The sequence below is a fragment of the Sabethes cyaneus genome, chromosome 2, assembly GCF_943734655.1.
Source record: "Sabethes cyaneus chromosome 2, idSabCyanKW18_F2, whole genome shotgun sequence".
NCBI lineage: Eukaryota > Metazoa > Arthropoda > Insecta > Diptera > Culicidae > Sabethes > Sabethes cyaneus.
In genome coordinates this window covers 73,124,761-73,142,095 of record NC_071354.1, presented here as the reverse complement: position 1 = coordinate 73,142,095, position 17,335 = coordinate 73,124,761, and the positions used below count along the sequence as shown (strand labels likewise).

The 17,335-nt window shown below is 37.8% G+C and overlaps 1 protein-coding gene across 1 annotated transcript; it reads right to left on the bottom strand.

The window, feature by feature from the left end:
* Nucleotides 1–13,103: 13,103 nt before the first annotated feature.
* On the bottom strand, nucleotides 13,104–14,227 carry LOC128735565 (uncharacterized protein DDB_G0271670-like; the record flags this gene model as incomplete). The annotated part of the gene is made up of 2 exons (XM_053830048.1): nucleotides 14,185–14,227; nucleotides 13,104–13,813 (listed from the first exon to the last, which is right to left on the bottom strand). Coding segments are annotated over exons 1-2 (753 nt in total), but the record flags the coding sequence as incomplete, so codon positions are not given.
* Nucleotides 14,228–17,335: the final 3,108 nt, after the last annotated feature.

Sequence of the window (17,335 nt, the reverse complement as noted above, 5' to 3'; positions counted from 1 at the left end):
ATCGATTCCCGGCAGAACTCTACAAAAATGGCTCAGAACCACCAGCAATTGCACTCTGCTGGATAATTTCAAAGATTTCAATAAGGGGCAGTCCCGGCGTAGTGGTTAGCATTCACGCCTCTCACGCCGAGGACCAGGGTTCAACTCCCAACCCCGCAGAAGTCACGAATGACCCAAGCTGGTTAAAGTGACCATAATAATAAAAAAAGGATTTGAAAAGAGAAGAAACTACCGGAGAAGTGGATTGAAGTCCCATTTACGGGAAGGACGATCGGCTAGATTGCTATAATTACACGGAATTAGGTACGCGGGTCAACTTCGCCTACAAGACGGTCTCCTAGATTTTGTTACGTCGTCTATCCCCAAAAGCAAGGTAATTCATATCAATCGGGCTTCATGGGAACTCGTGCTACTACGGATAAAATTTTGGCTTTCCGAATCCTCCAGAAATGTTGGGCACGTTGTACTGCCCAAGAATAATATGTTCGTAGGGTTGCGGCAAGAAGATGGACTGTCCTGTATGTTATTCAATATCGTTATTGAAGGTGTGATCCAGCGTGCGGCCATCGAAACGAGAGGAATGATCTTCAGCAAGAGTAGTCAACTCCTAGCCTTCGCAGACGATCTCAACATCATTACTAGAAACCTTGGCACGGCGAAGGTAATCTACGCCAGACTAAAATCGGAGATTAGAAGGGTTGAGTTACAAACCAGTCGAAAACCAAATATATGGTAGGAAGAGGCTCCATAGAAAACAACGTTCGCCTCAACGAAAGATGTAGCCGACTATTTTTAGCGGAAGACGAATGGAAAGCGGCGAGTGACGTAGGCCTGTGAACCACGAGTTGCAGGTACTACTTGGAGAGATTCCCATCGTACATCTGGCGAAAGTTGGGAGACTACACGTCGCAAGTATGCCGGACGACAGTACAGTGACAGCCGTTCACTTGAAGAACCCAACCGGTACCAGGAATAAAGGGACTCAACTAGATGGCTCGACCAGGTTGACACGACCTGGCTGTAAAGAAACGCTCCACGAATTAGTAACGAGTAGCCCAGGGCACTGTACACGACCGGAAGAGGAATTCATGATACGGTAAAAGCTACCCCGGAAAGAATATTTATTTCTTTGTTTATGTATTCTAGTAATTGACATCGGAACGAAAATTGAAGTTGGGGTTTCGGTCCGATCCGACCTTGCAAAAGCCGCGAAGAGGAAATAGCGGATAATTAGGTGAGGGAGGATCATTGAAGCAACACTTATTTGAGTATGCGTACCGTTCCTCTTTACCCAAGCTTAATAAGGGGGTTGTGGAGCCATGGTGCGCTGTTTTCCTACTAGTAGAAGGTATTATAGTCGTTGAGGTCGTAATGGACAATGCAACTAAAGTGAAGAAAGTATAATTGGACAGTCATGTATACCCACTAAAATTTTATGGGCCGTCGTAGCTATGATGTCTTTCCGTCGTTGTTCAAGCGAAGTGACACCGATCTATAAGCAAAGCTACTAATAAAGTGGCAAATTACTTGGTTTTCTTCAGGATAATGTGCGGCATGCACTTCGCACGACGCGTTTCTGGATGCTTTCAATGCGGCTATTCCAAAACTCAAACTCTGGATCCCACACAACACAGCTTACTTACAGTATAGATCACACAAGTGACCAATGAAGGGCTTGCAATGTACCTGAGTTCCTAAACTCCTTCCCAATCCTCATGATGAGCTCGAGTTGGCGATTAGCTTTGATAAATATCATAATGCGGTCGGGAGGTTAACTGTTCATTGAGCACAACGCCAAGATTAGTTATGACATCAAGGGGTCAGTCCCTGCGTAGTGGTCAGCATTCACGCCTCTCACGCCGGGTTCAAATCCCAACCCCACAGAAGTCACGAATGACATAAGCTGTTAAAGTGACTATAATCTATCAAAAAAAAAAAGTTATAACATCACTACGATGCAGATGCCCAAGTAGCACACTTTTATCATTTCTGGTTACTACAACCTATTTATGACTGAAATTAGTCATTAAACGGTTACCACAACTAATTTATAACAACTGTGCTAGTAGGGTGCTGGCCACAAATGTAGTAATCATAGATCAATGTTTGATTTTTGCGGGAGAAACTGATAATTGTACTTTTCGGGATGCTAATCGCTAATGTTGGTCAGCTACTGCAGTCTCAGGTAGTTCACATTGGTTCGGACGGCTGTGTAAATTTTAGTATCGTCAGCATAAAATAATCGCGTGCGAGGTAGTAGAACTCGGGATAAATCATTTATAAACTGCGAAAACAGTAAAAGTCCTGAGATGCTACCATGAGGTACTTCTGAGCGATTTCTGAACCAGTCAGATACAGATGCACCTAATTTTGCAGTAAGCCACGTTGTAAAAGGTGCCGATGCTCCGAGTTTACCGAGTTTAGCTAACAAAATACCCTGATCGACTCGTTCAAATGCTGCCTTCAAGTCAGTATAAACGGCGTCAAACTGAGCTAGCAATCGGTGATGGTAAGACATAGCAACATTTCGTAACCAGTGCAGCAGGAATACCATCCGGGCCAGGGCTGTAGAATTGTTTCAGTTTACAAATAGCCACGAAAACTTCATCTTCAGTCACTGTGAAAGTTGTGATTCTAATCTCAATTCTTGGGCAATACTATCATCAGTTGCAAGTTCCCGACAAATTTTTAGCAGACTAGTCACATTTTCGGCGTAGAGAAGTCGTTTCGTCGTCATTCAGAAATACGCTGGAAGTAAACCATACTGCTTACGTTTCGTGTTTCTAAATCTCCAAAGCTTTTCGGATTGAACCGAAGATTTCGCTCAGTTTTACGAATATAACTGAGGTGGAGCCTTTTATTAAATATTTTGTTCTAGTCGTGGTAGAATGCATCCGGTTGGAGTCAGTTTATGTCCTCTGATAGGCGCAGAAGGATGATTTACGTTTACGGTTTAGACGGGAGAGTTCACTATATTAAAATGCTAAAATGCTAAAATTGACGAAAACAGTGTTGAGCTTTTTGAGATCCCAAGAAGCACAAATTACGCAATCGAGTATTTTCGGTTGGGGGCTCATGGTGAAAACGGCGATTTTTTGATAAAATCCAATATGGCGACCAAATCCAAGATGGCCGCCAAATTTTTTTTACTCCATTTGAAAGCCCTGTTCTTCTTCTTTACAGAACCGGGCCATTTGTTAGTTGTTTCATGGCAAATTTATGAAATATCGCATGATATAGATCGTAAGGTTTGCTCAAAATTCAACTTTTTGAAACTGTTAGGCCCCTTGGCGAGCGAGGGGTCGACTATTTCGAGGTATCAAAAGCGTAATTCTTATTTTTAACCATTTTCAACCAATTAAGTGCAAAAGTTCCAATATTTGAAGACCTTGTGTCAGTAGTGGCCCCGTTTCAGCGAGAATCACTCAATGTTTTAATCACTTCAAAGCCGCATATAAGGTCCACAAATAAAAAAAGTAGATCAACTCAATTCTCCACAATCACTGCGTAAAGGGTGTCCTACATCAAATTGCACCACGGAAGAAATGCTGTAGAAAATTACCGAATTGACCGATCCTTTTCAAACTTTCAGACAACAAAATATAACCCTTTAGCAAGCTTTTGGCATATTTGGTTCATTCAACTTCAATACGACAACCGTATGCTAGCACCTTACGCTTAACTCCACTCAAAAAGTTTTGTACAACCTAGCTGCAGCTTCATCTGTACGGAAACCCACGTTTTCTTCATGTCTTCCTCAGACTTGACCTCCTTGGGATGCTTCCGAAGTGCCTGCTTCATAATAGCCTAGTATTTTTCGATGGGCCTTAGTTCCGGTGCGTTGGAGGTGTTCATGTCCTTGGGTACGAAAGTGACTCCGTTGGCTTCGTACAACTCCAATACACCCTTTGAATATTAGCACGAAGGTAGATCCGGCCAGAAGATCGTAGAACCCTCGTGTTGCTTCGGCGGAGATGCTTCTGCAAACACTCTATGAGGTAGATCTTTCCGTTTACAGACCCGGTAGTCACGAAAAGCGCACTCCGTTTGCCACATGATTTCAAGGCCAAGTCATGTATTTCTTGGCAAACTATGAAAGTTTCTGCATCCTTACTGCCTCCGGAACATCAAACCGGTGCTGGGTGGTGAAGTACAGTAACCCCGGAAGCTGCCGGAAGTCCGCCTTGATGTAAGTCTCATCATTCATGATGTGAGAGTTGAGCATTTTCCAGGTGCTTGCGCAAAATAAATTCGCGACGTTGCTTTTCGGGTGATGCCATTTTTTCCAATTTTCGGAAAACTGACCATGATGAAAATAGAGTGTAAACAATACACTCTAAACTACTTCTACTCAAATTTTCAAGAGAAAATACCCAATGGGTAATTTTCTACAGCTTTTCTTCCGTGGTGCAATTTGATGCGAGACACCCTTTATATTTTCTTTCTCCTAATTCGAAAAGTTCTTCAACTCGCGTGAACTGTATACTGCGGAAATTTTTCAGGATCTCGTCAAGGCAAATCACAAAGAATCATACTGGTGAATTTTTCCTGGATACGTTCGATTTTTAAGATTCAGGAATGAAGCCTAAAGGCCTGAGTATGAAATGGGGAAGGCAACTAGGAAGAAGCGCCCAACATAGCTCTAGCCATCCCAAGCCCCTAACTAGCGCCTCCACGTGGCCATACCTGGAAATACTTCAATTTGTATAATTGAGTAGCCAAGCTAGGAGGTGCGGGGTCGTGCGGTTTTCAGTTCCTAACCTTACAAATGTAGTTTTAGGCAACCATTAAACCACACGACTTTATTTTCAAGTATTATATGATTTAAACTAATATTTTTGGCAAACTAATCTATTTTCAGAGAGCGAAATAAGGCGCTATATCCTTGGCCAATTGCAGCCTGGCTTCTGGTCTAAATACCATTAGTTCATCCCTGAGGGTCCGGAGTATCACTTAACCTTTATTAGCAAAGATACTCCCAACGATTGTAAATAAATCATTATCTATGTATACGGGAAGCGTTTGGTACGGGAGGTCCACGCTTTCTTCCTTCCCCTTGATTTCAAGGAGTTTAATGGAATTAGATATTTTTTCTGGTTCCACTTGATTCCTTGGAATTCTCTCTGTGGTACATGCTGCGCAGTTGGCCTGGCCGTTGACAAGAAAAATGATTGATTCAAGTAATCGTCATTTTCCAGGATGCCTTCAAGAATTGGCTGCGTTAGTGTGAGATTAGATTAGATTAGATTAGATTAGATCAGGAATGAAGCCTAAAGGCCCCATAGTACAGGGTGCGTGACGAATTTTTGCAGTAAATGATAGAAAATGAAAATGAAATGTAAATGTTAGAAAATGAACACCAGTTAGTCATATATGCGAGGAATGTTTTGTGGTTTATTTTCTTTCGTAACATATGTAAATTGTAAATTATTTCGACGACGGCTGACCGATTATTTTCTTTTTTCGACATCTTTCAGTCGAAGTTGCTCAATACTGTTTGTTTACACCTGATACCCAACAGTATAAGCAATTCAGTGCTGCCAGATATATCTGAACATAGTTTCGCAAGCACGAGAAATTGCTATTTAAAATTTACTGCAAAAATTCGTCACGCACCCTGTACTTCCTTGGGGAACATTAGATTTATTAGTAAAACAGATTAAATGGTAGATTCCCGCTTGTAAGACTGGTAAGACTTTATCACATAAATATGAGCCTTAACCAAAATAACCACATACTTCGGACTACAAGCCTTTTAGTTACTGTAACCTATTTGTGACCAGGAATTGTCATAGATGAGTTGCCAAAACTAAATGTGACGATAATGTGCAGATAGAGTATCACTGGCCCCAGGAGTGACCTGATTATTAGGGATCGTCGGGGATTGGGGTTCAATGTCAGCGGTCCCAAGATCCTCTTTGAGTTCGCTGCTACTTGTCTTAGAATTTTTGACATCCTCGTGGTGACTTGGGCTATGACGTCGCGTAATTAGACAAAATGTGCGACGAAAACAATTTTAACGACAAGTAATTTCTACGAGACAAAGAGCAGACAGTATTCAATCCCTGAAGAAGACTGAAATACACGGTTGAAACGTTGGAGAGATTATAAAATCTGTTTTACTTGTCATAGACTGACCGCCAATTAAAACGAGAATATCGTAATACAACCGTAAATCCTAATAAAAGTAAACCGAAACTACCAAAACTGCTGAGTAATATTTCAAATCCAAGACCAAGGATCACCTCTTTTATACTTTTCTATCTCGTAGGCCGTAACAACATTTTAGAAGTCAATAAAAACTCAATATTTTCCCTGCGGGAAGTAATTTAATATCTACGAAACAGCTCGTAAGTGCAATAAAAATGATAGCGATGAAATTCATGATGGTTCATCGCTGAAACTAATTTACGTTGCATATTCGGCAGTGGGCGAAGGTCTCGCTTTTTGTTGTTAGCTTTAATGATTTTGGTCAAAGAATACGACACCATTTGTGCTGGCTTTAGAATAGAACTCAAACAGAACACACTGTCAGCGTCAGGTTGTTCAAGACGATTGAGTTTGTAAGATTGATGACAACCTAGATATTGTAAGCAGATGTTTGGATGCGAAAGGTGTCCTTTTTTATATTGTTGCTGCATGTTTACCAAGTTATTTTGTAGTCAAACGATTTGAAGTTTAAAATTTAGTTTTTTCTTTTTTATGGAATGTTCACTTTGCATTCTCTCGGAATACCTTTTTGTTTTAAACATCTTATAACTGCAGACTTGCAGTAAAATGTACGCAATGCAGTAATTTATGTTTCCTAATGCGATTATTTCTCTTCAAGTAATAGTAAATTAAGCTTACGAGAAGCGAATTATTACAAGGATGCCGTCAATCATTGTCAGAATTACCCACCTTACCATTATTATATCTCACCAGTGCAATAGATTACTATTCTTGAACTAGTGAAATGATTCGTAACTTTGCTTCGTTAGCTGGTCCACAAAATAGAGCTTAAAATGTTAAAGCTTTCAATCTAAACAAGTTTCTTGCAACGGCTTCAGAAAAAAGTGAACTCCTACAAGTATTGCTATAACAAAGGGGGAACGAACGTGTTTCCAAATCCGTGATCAAATTCGTGGAAGCTCGGGAGACCGGTTTGACGGTGAAACGAAAATATGTACTGTTACCTCAAGGTGTAGAAGAAGATTCCTCTCAAGCTGCGATGTATATGCAAATCTTCAGAAAATAGCAACAAAACCTATTCTGACGACCTTTTACTTAGTCAGTCCAATAAATTAGTTGTTCTCCGTTCGAATGTGGAGCGCCAACCAACCGTGCGCGCGGTAGAATTCCTGGGCTGGGCAGATGCGAATCCGGTTTGGGCTAGTGCCAAGGCCGATTCGGAAAGGATGAGCTGCTTCGTGTATTCTTCGGGCGCTACGGTTAATAGCGTTTTATCTAGTCGAACCATTTTTTGTGTGGGTTCTGGAATGGCAGAGGATCTTGTCTCGAGAATATTAGAATAATTCAGGCTTAACTCAGGCTAAACTCAGGCTAACTGAAGACTGGGCAATATGGGCGACTAAATTGGACTGCTTTGGCTGGGGAGAAATAAATTTTTTTATTAGATAAAGAAGATTTGTTTTTGTCAACAATTTCGGTTCAAGCACACGGATATTGAAATAAGCTCCATATTGATTTTAGTGCTTTTGGAAATTCGATAACGTCGTTTATGGTGAACTATATTACAGGATGTTATGTATTGTATGCTAATAAAAATGGTCAGAATTTGGATCATCCAAATCTATAACTTTTTATTGAAATATGTAAGCTTAAATCTTAACGATGGGATAGATGGTTAGAAAAAACTATAGCAGTCAGTAGGTAGGGTTTGAGCGTTAAAATTATTCTTATCCCACACTTTTGTGTTTTATTATTCTTATTCTAACATTATTCATACGTAAACTGACGAAGACAAACTGCGATTTTAATGTTTTTATTTTCAATCAGGTATGTACTTTAAAAAATTATGAATCAATTTTATTGATTTTATTATATTTCTACTGAATGCTGAATGTATTAATTAACGCATAAAAAATGCACGATAGTCTTTGGCATTCTTCGCCAGCTGGTACAGTTGAAAAGTAAGTGCAAAAACTATGGATTGTATCTATTATTCACTTAGATATTATTCTGGCCTCCCAGTTGGCCTCGAGGTATAATGCTGGCCCAATAAGCCAATCGTCGTAGGTTCGAATCTCGGCTGGGAGAGGCTGTTGGAATCAACAGGATCGCACCAACTGGCCCTGCAATTGTCCTGTATTCTAACAGCTGGCTGCGAAGTCTGTCGTATGAAAACAGAAGGTCAAGTTTCGATAACGGAATGTAGTATCTAGGCTTTGCTTTGCTTTGCCTTTTATTCTAGGTTTTATAATTTATTTAAGCACGACTAAGCATATGTAATACATTATAACAGCAACCATTTTATTCATCGCCGGATCACGAACTGTTTTTATTTTTCTCTAAGCGTCAAATTAGAAACGATAATCAAAATTAGCTTTTTAAGCACTACCGTTGCTGCTGTATTCTAGTATAAAAAGTATAGAAAGGGAATGGTAAGTTATGAGAGACGCTAATGAAGAGTCATTTTTTAAAAAACGAGTTTAGACATCGCGGTTCGAGCACGAGCTCCCGCAAAGGTGGAGGCTATTAATAGAATTGGTTAGAATTGCTGATTTACAAATGAACTTTTAGACAGGACATGCCTTATGTATGTAGTACTAATTTGGTCCAGCTGTTGCATCATAAGGAGGAAGAGACTTCAAAATAAAGAGAAGAGAGAGAGAGAAATATATCTTGCCAGATCGTTGAATAGATTCTATCTTCAAATGAGAGATTGACTTCGTGTCTACTCTCTCACGTTTATCACAGCGACATAAAATTATTTCTATAGTCATGATTTATAGTACGAAAATCAGCGTTAGTCTTACATATTATTCTATTGTAGATTTGCAAAAATCAATCCTGAATGTTCTGTACATATAAACGAGGGTGTATCCGCACGATTAGTCGTATTTTAAAAAATGCTTCGTGCGTTATACAAATTTTATAAAAGTTCATGGTAAAAATAGTATAATATCGTCACCTATCGGGTAATAGCGAAATCTCAAAAGCAAATTTTTTAAAACTTCATGGTAAAAATAGTATAACACCGTCACCTATCGGGTAATAGCGAAATCTCTTTTTTCTCGTAGTTGAATTGGTTTGTCATATCATCCAAAGAACAGTCGATGACGCCGCAGAACCACTACAACTGAATATTAAACAGCTCATGATTGCACAAGTACACTGATAAAGCATGGTTTATAGCACGAAAACGAACGTGTGTTTTACGAATTCTTTCAAATGTTTTCTACCACGAAGTAGATTCTTAAAATCAGTCTTGAATATTTCGTATATATGGACAAAGCTGTACTCGTACGAATTATTGCTTTTTAATATTCGTGGATTATACGAATGTACGAAAGTGCTCTCGATAAAAATAATACTAAATTTCGCAATTTTCCGATACGTGTCGCTATTATACAATACAGAACAGCCGACGACGTCGCTAACCACGGAGCCACAACAGCTGCACATGAAGCAGGAAATAATTGTACAAGTAGGTATATTATCTCTTACCTACAACCTTCGCAACCCGATCTCGTCGATAACGACGAGGCCAAACAAGAGCCGTGCATCAAATATGTTCTGGTGCCAAATGTGCTACGAATATGTTCTCGTACCATATACGAATCTTTCGTTACAACAATATTTGCAGTAGATAATAAGCCAACGAATGTTTGTAAATGGTACGAAATGTTTTTATCTGCTGCGAATATAGTTTTACGAATTTTTCCTAGAAATACCGAACTGTGTTCTCAGTGTATGCAAATTTTCTTAACGATCAGCGAGTTCACTACGCCAGTAACTATTTCATCCGAAAAACATGCGTTCAACTGCATTTGCTTCGTCGTGAGGTGCCTAAGACATGAAGAGAATGTATCATCTGCAAATTGGACCTCTTCGGAAATCAGGCCAGATATGAATTAAGAAAAATTTAAAAGCACAGACGAACGTAGTTGATATTTGTTTGTCAGAAAACAAGAGAAACATGCATATTTTTTTGCACTCAAGTCTTTTTTATACGCGGAATGCGTGGCGCGTCAAAAACAGCTAAAAAATCAGGTTGATTCGAAAAATGTTGTAAAAAATCGCATTAATTCAAAAAAATTTGTAAAAAAAACCACGTTAACTCAAAAATCATTGTAAAAAGACCGCGTTAAATAAAATGTATCCGAAAAAGCCATTTGAAATCCAAAGGTCGTCGAAAAAACTGCTCGAATTCAAGAATAACTAAAAAATCCTCTTGATACAAAAACTGATGTCAAAAAACTGCGTTAATTCAGAAATTATTATATAATAAGAAGAGTTTCCAACATACTTTGGCTCAATAGGTTTCTTCACGAGTACACGAGAAAAAATTAGAAAAAACTCATTTCTCAGATAGATAGATAGATAGATAGATAGATAGATAGATAGATAGATAGATAGATAGATAGATAGATAGATAGATAGATAGATAGATAGATAGATAGATAGATAGATAGATAGATAGATAGATAGATAGATAGATAGATAGATAGATAGATAGATAGATAGATAGATAGATAGATAGATAGATAGATAGATAGATAGATAGATAGATAGATAGATAGATAGATAGATAGATAGATAGATAGATAGATAGATAGATAGATAGATAGATAGATAGATAGATAGATAGATAGATAGATAGATAGATAGATAGATAGATAGATAGATAGATAGATAGATAGATAGATAGATAGATAGATAGATAGATAGATAGATAGATAGATAGATAGATAGATAGATAGATAGATAGATAGATAGATAGATAGATAGATAGATAGATAGATAGATAGATAGATAGATAGATAGATAGATAGATAGATAGATAGATAGATAGATAGATAGATAGATAGATAGATAGATAGATAGATAGATAGATAGATAGATAGATAGATAGATAGATAGATAGATAGATAGATAGATAGATAGATAGATAGATAGATAGATAGATAGATAGATAGATAGATAGATAGATAGATAGATAGATAGATAGATAGATAGATAGATAGATAGATAGATAGATAGATAGATAGATAGATAGATAGATAGATAGATAGATAGATAGATAGATAGATAGATAGATAGATAGATAGATAGATAGATAGATAGATAGATAGATAGATAGATAGATAGATAGATAGATAGATAGATAGATAGATAGATAGATAGATAGATAGATAGATAGATAGATAGATAGATAGATAGATAGATAGATAGATAGATAGATAGATAGATAGATAGATAGATAGATAGATAGATAGATAGATAGATAGATAGATAGATAGATAGATAGATAGATAGATAGATAGATAGATAGATAGATAGATAGATAGATAGATAGATAGATAGATAGATAGATAGATAGATAGATAGATAGATAGATAGATAGATAGATAGATAGATAGATAGATAGATAGATAGATAGATAGATAGATAGATAGATAGATAGATAGATAGATAGATAGATAGATAGATAGATAGATAGATAGATAGATAGATAGATAGATAGATAGATAGATAGATAGATAGATAGATAGATAGATAGATAGATAGATAGATAGATAGATAGATAGATAGATAGATAGATAGATAGATAGATAGATAGATAGATAGATAGATAGATAGATAGATAGATAGATAGATAGATAGATAGATAGATAGATAGATAGATAGATAGATAGATAGATAGATAGATAGATAGATAGATAGATAGATAGATAGATAGATAGATAGATAGATAGATAGATAGATAGATAGATAGATAGATAGATAGATAGATAGATAGATAGATAGATAGATAGATAGATAGATAGATAGATAGATAGATAGATAGATAGATAGATAGATAGATAGATAGATAGATAGATAGATAGATAGATAGATAGATAGATAGATAGATAGATAGATAGATAGATAGATAGATAGATAGATAGATAGATAGATAGATAGATAGATAGATAGATAGATAGATAGATAGATAGATAGATAGATAGATAGATAGATAGATAGATAGATAGATAGATAGATAGATAGATAGATAGATAGATAGATAGATAGATAGATAGATAGATAGATAGATAGATAGATAGATAGATAGATAGATAGATAGATAGATAGATAGATAGATAGATAGATAGATAGATAGATAGATAGATAGATAGATAGATAGATAGATAGATAGATAGATAGATAGATAGATAGATAGATAGATAGATAGATAGATAGATAGATAGATAGATAGATAGATAGATAGATAGATAGATAGATAGATAGATAGATAGATAGATAGATAGATAGATAGATAGATAGATAGATAGATAGATAGATAGATAGATAGATAGATAGATAGATAGATAGATAGATAGATAGATAGATAGATAGATAGATAGATAGATAGATAGATAGATAGATAGATAGATAGATAGATAGATAGATAGATAGATAGATAGATAGATAGAGCTAGAGCTAGAGCTAGAGCTAGAGCTAGAGCTAGAGCTAGAGCTAGAGCTAGAGCTAGAGCTAGAGCTAGAGCTAGAGCTAGAGCTAGAGCTAGAGCTAGAGCTAGAGCTAGAGCTAGAGCTAGAGCTAGAGCTAGAGCTAGAGCTAGAGCTAGAGCTAGAGCTAGAGCTAGAGCTAGAGCTAGAGCTAGAGCTAGAGCTAGAGCTAGAGCTAGAGCTAGAGCTAGAGCTAGAGCTAGAGCTAGAGCTAGAGCTAGAGCTAGAGCTAGAGCTAGAGCTAGAGCTAGAGCTAGAGCTAGAGCTAGAGCTAGAGCTAGAGCTAGAGCTAGAGCTAGAGCTAGAGCTAGAGCTAGAGCTAGAGCTAGAGCTAGAGCTAGAGCTAGAGCTAGAGCTAGAGCTAGAGCTAGAGCTAGAGCTAGAGCTAGAGCTAGAGCTAGAGCTAGAGCTAGAGCTAGAGCTAGAGCTAGAGCTAGAGCTAGAGCTAGAGCTAGAGCTAGAGCTAGAGCTAGAGCTAGAGCTAGAGCTAGAGCTAGAGCTAGAGCTAGAGCTAGAGCTAGAGCTAGAGCTAGAGCTAGAGCTAGAGCTAGAGCTAGAGCTAGAGCTAGAGCTAGAGCTAGAGCTAGAGCTAGAGCTAGAGCTAGAGCTAGAGCTAGAGCTAGAGCTAGAGCTAGAGCTAGAGCTAGAGCTAGAGCTAGAGCTAGAGCTAGAGCTAGAGCTAGAGCTAGAGCTAGAGCTAGAGCTAGAGCTAGAGCTAGAGCTAGAGCTAGAGCTAGAGCTAGAGCTAGAGCTAGAGCTAGAGCTAGAGCTAGAGCTAGAGCTAGAGCTAGAGCTAGAGCTAGAGCTAGAGCTAGAGCTAGAGCTAGAGCTAGAGCTAGAGCTAGAGCTAGAGCTAGAGCTAGAGCTAGAGCTAGAGCTAGAGCTAGAGCTAGAGCTAGAGCTAGAGCTAGAGCTAGAGCTAGAGCTAGAGCTAGAGCTAGAGCTAGAGCTAGAGCTAGAGCTAGAGCTAGAGCTAGAGCTAGAGCTAGAGCTAGAGCTAGAGCTAGAGCTAGAGCTAGAGCTAGAGCTAGAGCTAGAGCTAGAGCTAGAGCTAGAGCTAGAGCTAGAGCTAGAGCTAGAGCTAGAGCTAGAGCTAGAGCTAGTGCCAGTGCCACACGGGTGTATATGTTTGAAGATGTCTGGAGAATCAATAACAATTCTTGACTTGAAAAATGTTTAGTTTAACAAAAAATTACTGAACGTGTCACTTTTTAAAACAAACTGAACCAGCCTATACCATCCGCCCTTTATTTAAACCAGTAAGTCTGATTTTCATCTTGCATTTAACATTATTCCCCCATTCCGAGCTGGAATAGTTCAGGAAACCGTGTCGTTTTTTATTGTCTAAAAGCTGCTAGATTTCAAAAACCCCGCTGAAACTATTGCCGACTGCCAGTTTACCTATATGCCAAAAGTAAAGTTGATCGGTCACCGTTTCTTTCGTCATTTGCGTTGGTTAAAATGCAGATGACATTAGAGCTTATATAATAGACATTGACTTACTATTTACGGTGCATATTTTTGACAAGCTTAACGCCACCACCCGTCGCCATCGATCCTAGAAAATTGCCACACCCGCCGCTCGGTCGTTTTCATATTCCAATCTGTGATTTCCCTTAATAAGCTAAACCATAAAACCGACTTCCGATAGTTAAAATTTACTACTGGCCTCAGCGGGCAAGTGTTTTGTCTTAGAATTGTTCGAGTTGGAAACTTTACGCGACTTTACTTCCTGCTTTGGCGGCTGTCGAGGAAAAAAAGCATATCATGCTCTAGCGTGATGCTTATAAAAAGCCATAAATTGGCTTCTTCGGCATGCGAATCGCATCTATGCTATGCCCCTGCAGGTTGGCTCTCCGGTTCGGTTCTTGTTCGAGCAAACCGGGCCCGGCATCCGCATCATCATCATCATCTTCATCGGTTGCCTCCGTAGCCGGTTCGGTTGGCGACACATGTGTGTGACTTCTAAGCCTGACGAGCCCGCGTTGCCGCTACCGCGCGCGCACCATCCATGCTGTTGAACGAAAAAGTTGATTTTGCCGAGAAATAAAACACACTTCTTTCCATAGCGGTCGGGACTGATTTCACCAGATGCAGATGAGCCGCGGTTGTTTTTTTTTGGATGGTGAAAATTGAACTTCGATTTTTTTCGTATATAAATGTTATCTTGGTCGCGGAACTTCTTTAGTTGGCGGTTGTCGAGCATCGAATGTAGGACGAATGTGTGATGATTTTTTATCTCGGTGTTTTGGTGAACGAGATCGTCGACTAAAGTAAAAAAAAATTGGAGGATTTATTTATCACTTATCTAGTTTAGTCATAATCGGAAGTGATTTGCAGTGTTTGGCCGATGTGATCTGCAGATGCTAGGTTAAAGGTGTCGAGTATATCGTGAATTCTACCAGGTGCCAGCAATGTGCTAACTGTGTACTAATTGATACCGGACACAGAAAAGAAGGAATTCGTTGTTTATATTTGTGTAAATAACCTGAAGAAGAACTTATGAGGCAAGAAAGAAGCCACTCCCGGAACTAAAAATTTGAGTCAAGATGGAAAAGTTCATAATTTTGGTGAGTGCAAATCGGTATGGTCGGACTGATCGATGCTTAAATATTTATTCATAAACAATTTTCGATTTAAACAAGGACCGTTCCAGATGTTTTTCCTTAGTATTGGTTATGTCAATCGTATGAGTTGGTTATTTGTTATTGTTCTTAAAATATTGAGTGCTTGCAAACTTAGTTTGTTTATTCAAGGAAGAAGATTATCACTGTGATTAACTAATTTTTGGTTAATCCAAATTAGTGTTATTCTATATGGTGAAGAATAACTTTTTCACACAGAGCAGAAGTTCTCGAGTTATGCTATCTTAACAATGCTATACATCTGTAGCACGTATGTTCTGCAGTTTCACTTACTGCATTGTGCTTTAAATGAAAATGATATCGACTGCATTGTCGCTTGCTGACTTTTTATTGAAGGTCATATTTTCAAGTCATGGTCGAGGTCTTTATTATCAATATATTTAAATTGTTTATATAATTTCTGAAATGGATAAAGAATGTCTTTTTCAAAGAATATGGTACTAAAGAGGACGATGTGGACGATTCAAAAATCGAAAAAATGCCGTTAAAACTAAATCAGAACCAAATAAAGTAGTCACTGAAACCAAGTTTAAACAAAAAGAGCGTTGCATTTGAGGTAAATTGCATGTAAAACAATGAACACGTAACAAATATAACATATATTTGCATTAACTTGACCTCCCGAGTACGTTGGATCGTCATCTCCATTAGATATATGCGATGGTAATATAATCATAACTCTGCAATTGAACCGGAACGCATGATCAGCCTCCAGTGTCGAATCTGTTATAGAACCATGCCTTATCTTGATTGAACTATTATCGCCGTTCGTATAGCAAATAAACCTTGCCACTTGTTCTTAAGCAATGGCAAGCGGAGGTGGTAATGGTATCGGGGACTTCTGATTTGTCATTAGTTTAAATGTTACCATATGATTATTATCGTGTTATATATGCTACCTTGGGCTCCTGTTCCGTAAATATGTTCCCACGTAAAACATAAGTTTATATTTGACATCTATCTTTATCGGCACCGAAATTTATGATTTACTTTACAGGGTATTAGGTAGCTTAGTGCAAACATTTTAGGGGGTGATAGAGGGCCACATTTGACGAAAAAAATCTTCTACACATGTGGTCAAATCTCAATAGTTACATAGTTATTAAAAATTTTTAGGTTTCGGTTCTGTTTGGCTTAAATAAGGTTTAGTACAAAAACTGTGCTAGCTCAATTCTGTTACTTTCATTCGAACGCTGAAAAAATTTGTTCTGACCTTGTTCTTTAATCTCCTACTTAATGAAATTTAGTAACTTTTTAAAAGCAAAAAGCTTTGAAATAAGTGTTTCTCAATGCGTTGTTATGAAATTTTTTCCAAAAAGCTGTAATAAAACTGAATAGAAATTTGAAACTTTGGCACCGTTCTACAATGCGTTCTTTGACGTGAAACGGTAATCTCTTTTAGTTTCGTTGCAATTTCAAACGATCGTGCTGGGTGCATTAATATTGGAAAATTGCACGAGTTCATACATTACGCATAGCACACTAAATTACCGCGTGCGACGAACACAGTCTGAGTTTCACGTATGAAAGGCAACAACAGCAACAACACTGTTTTTTCATAAATTTAGAGTTCGCCTTCAGTTTTGCTTGCATAATCCTTCAACACTCAAGCCGCTTAGGTTTATTTGCAGGCAGTAGCCCTTGAATCTGTAGTGTGAAAAGGAAGCGGCTGTGCTGCAATTCGCCTTGTGCTCGTCTTGAGATCATGAGCAATAATCCGCAAAATTTTAAAAAGTCAAAAGTTAGTCATCGCTTATTATTATAAATCAAAAGGTTAAAATAAGCAAACAAACATAATCTATTATACAAATATAAAAATAGCATTTTTGTGTTAGGAAATATAAATATAGTTTTTCTGATAAAGTTGTAAAAAATGTAAAAACAAGCAACTTTGCTGAAGAAATAAAATTTCTCTCGCTATCCAGTAGAGAATTATAGAGCATTTTCTTTGAAAAATCGTTAAAAATTAGTTTTTCATACTTAGCTTTTCTTGATTGCATTTTACAATAATATATT